This window comes from Castanea sativa, chromosome 5 (genome assembly GCF_040712315.1).
Source record: "Castanea sativa cultivar Marrone di Chiusa Pesio chromosome 5, ASM4071231v1".
Classification (NCBI taxonomy): Eukaryota; Viridiplantae; Streptophyta; class Magnoliopsida; order Fagales; family Fagaceae; genus Castanea; species Castanea sativa.
Genome location: NC_134017.1, coordinates 6,195,629 through 6,204,329, shown reverse-complemented (window position 1 = coordinate 6,204,329; position 8,701 = coordinate 6,195,629). Strand labels below are relative to the sequence as shown.

Here is an 8,701-nt window from a genome sequence, read left to right as displayed (position 1 = left end):
ATTTTCTTTTTAATAAAACTTTCTTTTCTTCAAAAAAGAAAGTTGGAACGGAATTTGGACTTACACCCATGTAAGTCCTAGCGGCCATTGACTGTCATAGGGCTTTGGTTTATTTTTTATTCTTTCTTATTAAAATACTTTATTTTGTTTCTCAAAAAAAAAAAAAAAAACTTTATTATGGTAAACAGTCAACACGTCATAGGCTAAAAAAAAAAAAGGTTGTTTCTTTCAAACTGTGTTATACACTTGAGTTTTAATAGACTAAAGCATAAAGTTGGTAAATATTGTATGCCTCGATGTGGGAGGAACTGCTACTACTGCATAAGATGTGGTATACTGCTATTCAAAGGCACAGGCCAAGAGAGTCCTAGTCAATGGTTGTCTTTGCCATAGCTTGAAAGGTCACAAGCAAAATAGTACAAAGCGAAATTAAATCTGTAAAATTGCGAGCCAAGTGTTATGCATAATAAAGACTAGTAACATGAACATTATTGTAGCACATTACATAATTACAATACACACATACTTTTGGCATCAGATCGCCAGTGTGATCAAGATTCCCTTTATTGTAGCACATTACATAATTAAACTTTAGCACTGATAACAAACGTAGACACGCACACAAACACAATTATGTAGAAGCAGTAGTGCCACTAGAGTACTGTACGGGCGGTTGCGGTGGCGCCTCCGCCACCGCTTCATATGACCGATTAGTCTCCACAGGGTTCACACGCTCCGTTTGACCGATATTGGATCCTCTGAGCTGTGCCTTGGTACCATGATGATTGTGGCAGAATTTTAAGTTGAAACCATGTTGATTGTGATCGCAGCATTTAAACCTGAAAGATGTCTCCATGATCTTGGAACAGTCAGGACATTTTCTATTATCTGGGATCAATCCATCACTTTTTGGGATGTCAATGACGCGGCCAGGAAAACCGTCTTTAAAAAGTTGTTCATTATAGTGTTCCTCGAGACATACTTCAAAATCAGATACACTATCATTCAAACACTGCCTCCATTCATCAAAGTTCTTCAAGACTGTCAGAACTGTTGTACCATAACCACTGAACACCAATCTAGCCCCTTTGCACAGCACAACCCATCCTTTCTCATTCTTGTAAGAAAGCAACTTTTCGATTTCCTTTGTCATTGGGTCCAATTCGGTAACCATTTGAGACTTGTACAAGAAAAAGTTGTCAATGAGCTTCCAAAAATGCCCTAGACTTCCACTGCCGTTTCCCACATTAAACAATGAAATTCTTGCTCCCTTTACTGCATCGTCAGCGAAGCATGTTGCTTCCTTAGTAAATTCTTTGACCCATGTAGAATCCTTGCCTCCATAAAAGAAAATGTGCTTCCCCTCGTCAATCTGATTCAACAAGAGCAAAAATTTTATTTAAACTGGAACAATAAAATTTGCTTCAACCTACTGGCATGAATACATCTATGTCTTTGTAGTTGACATCTTTGTATTTTTAATTAAATTTGCTTCAACCTACTTGCAAAAATTTTATTTAAACTGGAACAATAAAATTTGCTTTAACTAGTGGACATCTTTGTTTTTGTAATAGAGATATTAAAAATTTAAATTTCTAGCTTCTTCTTCATTGTAATTATCAAACTATCAAAAAAATATTTATGGTTATTGATTCTCTCACTCTCGTTAATATACACATAACTTATTTTTTATGTTCAAAATGTGGACATCAATAAAATAATGAACATTTTGTGTATAAATTATATAACAAGAGTGAAATTGAATAAATAAATAAATATATATGTGTGTGAGAGAGAGAGAGAGAGTTGTTGAATTTTTTTTGTTAAAATAGAAAAATAGAAGGGGATAATTAGAGTGGCTTCTCTTCTTAAATGTTATCATAGTAGCATCCCTACCCTTAAGTCCGGGCTTGCAAACAGAACCAGTGAACCATAATAGTTATCCTAACTCTACAAAGGCACTAGTTGGACTATTGAATTGTTTGACTTCTTAGTTTACTAGCAAGCTTTATATTGTTACATCAACTTTTTGGAAGATCACATTATTCTTTATATTATCATTATAATTTTATTTATAATTCTGATTTTGATATTTTTGTACATGATCGTTAAAACCCAAAGAACCCATTATTTTACTAGAATAAGATATCTTTAACAGTAGAATAAGTTTGGTCTTTTATAAATGAATTACAATTTAATTCAATTGTATCTTAACTGATTAACATATCTTTATATTTTTAATGGAGATATTTAAGGATTAAATTCCTAGCTTCTTTTTCATTGTAACTTTCAAATTATAAATAATAAAAAATTATTATTATAGATTCTCCTACTCTTGTTAATATACATATAACTCATTTTACGTTTTAAATGTGGACAATGCTAAAAAATTATAAACATTGTGAGTATTAATTATATAACAAGAATGAAATTGAATGAATATATATATATATATATATATATATATATATATATATATATATGTGTGTGTGTGTGTGTGTCTGTGAGAGAGAGAGAGAGAGAGAGAGTAGATGACTTTGTTGTCATAATAGAAAAATAGGTGGGGACAATTAGAGTGGCATCTCTGCCTAAATGTTACCATAGTAGTATAATTCTCCTTAAGTTCAGGCCCGCAACCATGACTGTTATCCTAACTCCACAAGGGCACTAGTTGGCACTATTGAATTGTTGACATCTTAGTTTACTAGCAAGCTTTATATTATTAGATTAACTTTTTGGAAGCTCATATTATTCTTTATATTATCATTATAATTTTATTTATAATTCTGATTTTGATATTTTTTTACATGATCGTTAAAACCCAAAGAACCCATTATTTTACTAGAATAAGATATCTTTAACAGTAGAGTAAGTTTTTATGTTTAGGCATTTAGATTGCGAAAAGAAATTTACCCAAGTTGGTATGTCAGGACTGAATTCAAGCATTAAGGATCCAAACCAATCTTCGCTTTTGCGCAGTTCTTCATCTTTCCAATGAGTGAAAGGGAAAGCCCTTGGTCCCCATATCTTAATCATGGGGGCTGCATTATGGTGTTCCACGGTCCCTTGTGGGTTCAGCACCAAAATGATAGGCTCATTCTTAAAGTGCCACTGCTCCCTAACGTACTTGATACCTGATATAGAAGAAAAGTTTTGCACTACGAACCACGACATCTGAGACCGCAGCAACTCAAACTTCTTTTGCATGTCATTGGTCCACTGATCCACAATTGGTATCCAAACAACCTCATACTTATCCTTGTATTTGCTTGGTATGTTTTCATAAATGGGGGTGCGAATTGATACATATTCTGAGATTTTATCAACGTCCAAGTCCGTAAAGAACAACAACACATTCTTTGTTTTCACCGCTTCGAGGATCTGTATTAGCAATACAAATATAAAAATTAAAAGTAAATTTTGATAAAACTACCATTAGATTATTCTTAATTACACCTTACATGCATACAAAATTTCAAATATTTAACATTGAAAATTTTAAAAGTTTTTGCTTTTTGAAATTATTTATTATATATGGGTGTTTGGATTAAAGGGTAAATAGCATTTGATTGACACAAAATTTGGCATTTATGTTAACAACATAGATATCATATTATCCAGCAATAATATTTTTAAAATTGAAATTCAATAAAAATGTATAAAATGATTTAATATTACTTAGAGTTTCGTATCTAGAAAAAAGTATTGCTTAAAATTACACAAAATATGACTTAATCTTTAACCCAATATATACGTTATGTGGGGGGGGGGGGGGGGGGGGGGGGGGGGGGGGGGGGGGGGGTGTTTGTTATTTAAAAAGTTGGGATTAAAATTAGGCCTCTTGCAGGCTACTCTTTTTATATCTGTTTGGACTTTGGATTTCTCTGATCAAGCTTGAGTAAGGTTGGGGCTTGACTTAAACCAGTACTATTGTCATGGCCCTAGACTAGATTGGCCCAAGCTTAATTTTACGATATTCAATTATAGGAATTCATAAATTTCTTTATTTCAAGCCAACTACTGTAGAACTAACCAATTCGTTGGGAAAAACTTTGACTCGTTGCCGGTTGTCGCTGGCAAAAATTAGCGCCTTCAAGACCTCGGCAATGTCAAGCGGCTCTTTTAAGAATCTTATGAGCTTCCAATAAGCCTCTATTTTCTCTGCATTGAACAAAAATCCTTGGTCAGGATTTTGCGCATGTTTAAGTCAATTGGAAATATAGTATGTGCAACATATCATGGTAGCACTTGTTGGGAAAATAATGTAATAATGGAGATTGCAACCACACGCTTAATTCCTTGTGAGTAAAATCAGCCTGAATGACTAACCTATTTCTTCATTGCAAAGTTGTATATGCAATTTTAGCTTGCCATGGATTTCATTAATTTTCTCGGAAAACTGCGAAAGTTCATGTGTCTTGCTCCTGAAATTGTGAAACCTTGGTTATATATTTACATTAAATTTGTTAAATTCAAAGTTAAGTGATTAAATTCACAATTTTCTAGCAATTTAAGTTTTTTCAGACAAGTGATAAATTTATTATTAGAACAGCAGATGGTGAACCCTTCTCTTTTATAATGGTGATATGATAATTCTACTAAAATAAATTTAGCATATACTTCACATTTCTAGGGTAAGGACTTACTCATCTTTACTGAGACAACTCATCCGGGTCGTGCAAGCTACAACAGTTATGATAGCCCAGAAAACATATATTGAGCTATTGTTCGTGGCTATTGAGAGTGCTGGTAAATCATTTGGGTTATACTTAACAGATCGTTCCTCCAACGTAACAATGCAATCAATGACATTCAATGTGTCCTTGATCAGTTTGTTAAGTTCAACAATCGCACCCTCGTGTTTATGATCAATGCTTGGCTGCGGTAAGAGAGCAGGAATCCCTTTTAAGATCCCCAATGACTTAGTGAGTTGGTCTGATGAGTGTAACTGATCAAGGTGTCTGCAGAAGTCTCCATAGTCCAAAGCAAATGCCGCAAGTGTCAATACTGCCTTCGCATGCCATGAATAATCTTTGAGTTTTTCTAGTATTGACTTTGTTGTTTTGTAAGCAGTTTCTACACCCGGATCCTTGCATGCCATCTGACATTACCCATTTTCCATTATGAAAAATACCTACGTAATTGTGTATGTAGCAACATGATCACATTGATATTAGCATTTATTTATTTACTCCTTACTTGAAATGGTGCATATGCTTTCGTATATAAACTATTGTGCTAATATAAACTAGAATTGCTATTCTTTGTAATTGGAAAAATAATAAAGGTACTACCAATTTGTTGTATAAAAGGCTTACAAAGTAACCTCGACATATGTGATAAGTGTCAAATCTATAGTGGATAAATAAAATTCTTAACTTTTTTTTAATACCCTAGCATTGCTCTTATAACGATACTATTTATAGTATTAAATAATTTTAATGGTTAAGGCCAAAATTTTATACTATAATTATTTATTGGCATTGAGTCAATTGGAACGCTAAAAGCAATTACAACTATGATTTGGTAGCCAGGACATGTGTTACTTTGGTAGCCATCACATGTATATCTTGGCAAAAAAAAAAAAAAAAATGGCACGAGAAAGACACTTGTCCATTATGTAGGAAAATTTGAGACAAAAAGTAGGTTTGAATCATTTGTCAACCATAAAACAACTAGAAGACACCTGGCATTACATGGAAGAGGTTCTAGTTAGTTGAAACAAATACCCCCCCCCCCTCCCCCCCATTCTGCCCTTGCTTTTAAGGGTAGTTTTGGATTGGAAATAATTACCATTCATACCTTTAGAAAAGGCTTTGGCACCATGAGGAAGAACACACAATCATGCGCATCTTAGAGAACAAGGAGAACTTAAAGGAAACATGCCTTCTAGCTCAAGATGTATGGTAGTTCTTCTGTAAGGATTAGTTTAAGAGAAATCTTCTTAATTACGGCTAATTTTGTGATCTTCAACAACTGTATTTGAGTGATTTTCAAATTAGTTCCAAGCATTCTTATATCAAGATTGTGCTCTTTGATTTAGTGTTGTAGCAGATTTCAATCCAAATTACTTTATGTATGCTATTACTTTCATGTTTATTGGAATTTTTTTTATCACTAAAGGATCCTCTTAATTGGGGCATTTTACCAAACTCATGCAAAGTTAGATGCTTTCAAAAATAAAGGCATCATATAATTTAATTTTGTCTAATGGATACCTCGTAGGAAAGTTCCTTGAGCTTACATAATGGTGGAATGAAGCTTGTTGCGATGGCTCTTTCACCCTTGATCTCCATGTGTGGCTGTTTAGTACCCTAGAGTATGACCAAAATAACCATCAGTGAGAAAACTTAAACAATATATACGGAGTGGATAGTGTTTTGATATTAAAAAAAAACAATTATTGTTTACTTCTTGAGTTTAACATTGTGCTTGGATTAAAGCGAGAAGAGGGAAATAGAGGGAAGGAGTTGAGGGGGTGGGAGATAGGATAGGAGGGGTTTAATCAATTTGGATGTTGTTAAAAAATTTGAAAGAATGCAAGGTTTGAGAGACTTGGAAGGGTAAGATACCCATCAAAACTAACCATTTCTAATTCCCTCAACTCGGGGGTATTTTATTGGAGGTGAGAGTTCCCCCTAATTCTAAAAGTAAAAAGTAATAAATAAATAAAATTCAAATTTATCCTTATGATATCAACTTTTATATATATATATATATATATATATATATATATATATATATTGCTTTAAGTTGAATAAAAAAGCGGTATATTGTTAGTTATATAATGTCTTAACATTTCCTCGCATTTATATTATAAGTTTTAAAATATTCAAACAACAGGATGAATATTGTGCTTGTTGATTAATTTGCTTTTTTTTTTTTTACCATTCTTAAAGCCAAAATGGGGGCTTGAAAAACACATATGGTTGAAGATTTTCAAAAACACAATGTGTTAAATTTTTATGCTTGTCTCTATTCAATTTCGAAAGGACAATGTCAAGAATGTTATTTATTGAAGGAAGAGGAGTTACCACAATAGGGTATCCCAACCTTCGGACTAGAAGTAGAAGATAACATTTTTATTTTTAATAGATAGAAGATAACATTTTATATAAATATAAAAGAAGAAGAAGAAGAAGAAGAAGAAGAAGAAGAAGAAGAAAATTCTTATAAAAGAGTGTGTGCAGGGTAGTAACATATACGTATACCCGAAAAACATTGTCAGCAGCAATGGTAGCAGGGTTGAGAATGTTTGTGACGATGGCAAAAAGAGAGGCAACATCAAACTTTTGGTCAAGATGAGTTCGGGGGACACTAATTTCTTTCTTGATCTCGTCGTCGGTCATTTCAAACGGCTTCTTGTTGCTGGCCAGAGAGGGAACATCAAACTTTTGGACAGTATGAGTTTGGGGAACACTAATTTCTTTCTTCATCTCATCGGCGGTCATTACAGATGACCTCGAAGCAACGGCCATTGCTATTTGGTATTACAAAACAAAGCTAGAGAGGTCAGAAGAGCAGGGATAAGTTGGGTTGTTTGTGGTAATGGTTTGGTGCAATTTGCTTGGTGTATTTGTAGACACCATAAATCAAAAAGAAGATTCAACTTCAAAGAGAAAATCTCTTTGAAGTTGAATCTTCTTCTTTACTTTTTTGTTTTTCCCTCTTTCTTCTTCTTGTTTTTTTTTTTTTTTTTTAATCTTTTTGGTCTTTTAATTTATTTTTGTACAATATTCGATTCAACAGATTTTATTGTTTATGTTAAAGGGTTCACTATGTCTGTCATTTTCCTTCAACAATACTATTCTAGGGGTCCATTGTACGGACAAACCTATAAACAAACACATTTTTTTTATCTTTGATACACTCATAGTTATAATTCATAAAAAAATAAAAGGGAAGGAAAAAAGATACACTCAAAGTATTTATCTTGCCTCTATTCTTTTCCTTTTATTCTCCTAAATTGTAATGACAAACCTTTAAATCAACTCATTGTTCTATCTTTGACAGACAAAAAAGTATTAATTCAGAATGAAAAATAAAAAATAAAAAGAAAAGATACACTCAAAGTATTTATCCTGCCTCTATTCTTTTTCCTTTTAGTGAATTCTCTATTTTGCTTTTCTTTTCTTTTCTTTTTTTTCTTTTCTTTTTTTGGGTGGGGGGGGGGGGAGAGAGACGGGGGTGTTTGGGGTTAGATAAAAGGTTTTGCCTGTAATTATGAAAAATTTTCCTTCTCCAATAATTTTGAACTACTATTTTATGAAATAGTTAATCATAAAGGGTGATTTAACAATCAGGTTATTAACATAAGTGGATGGTAAGATCAATATAAAAAGACAACCAAACATTGAAGGTCTAAAATGAAAACTATAAAACTTAAATGACTACAATGAAAACACCCCTAAACTTTAAGAGCAAAAACTGTACTTCAATTTATTTATTATTATTATTATGATAGAAATTTTAAGTGAAAAATGTTCATGAAATATCACGCTTCTCACTTATCTTCCGACTAAATTTTGCTTGTCACGTGACTCACGTCCTTTGAAAATGGGACCCTTTACATGTCATTCCTCTTTCTTTGTGGTTGCTTTCAACACAGCTTGATCATTTTGATATTTGATTCTCCCTATATTGTGTTTTGCGATTATTAACCAATTATGGAATTTCTTTGTAGTCCACATCCAGTTCATTA

The 8,701-nt window shown here is 32.9% G+C and overlaps 1 protein-coding gene across 1 annotated transcript; it reads right to left on the bottom strand.

Moving 5' to 3' along the window:
• Positions 1 to 501: 501 nt before the first annotated feature.
• LOC142636912 (protein SIEVE ELEMENT OCCLUSION B-like) lies at positions 502 to 7,531 on the bottom strand. The gene is made up of 7 exons (XM_075811207.1): positions 7,212 to 7,531; positions 6,219 to 6,314; positions 4,647 to 5,101; positions 4,330 to 4,424; positions 4,034 to 4,161; positions 2,914 to 3,381; positions 502 to 1,372 (listed from the first exon to the last, which is right to left on the bottom strand). The coding sequence occupies exons 1-7, from the start codon at positions 7,476 to 7,478 to the stop codon at positions 632 to 634; spliced, it is 2,250 nt and encodes a 749-aa protein (XP_075667322.1). The 5' UTR covers positions 7,479 to 7,531; the 3' UTR covers positions 502 to 631.
• Between the last annotated feature and the right edge of the window lie 1,170 nt (positions 7,532 to 8,701).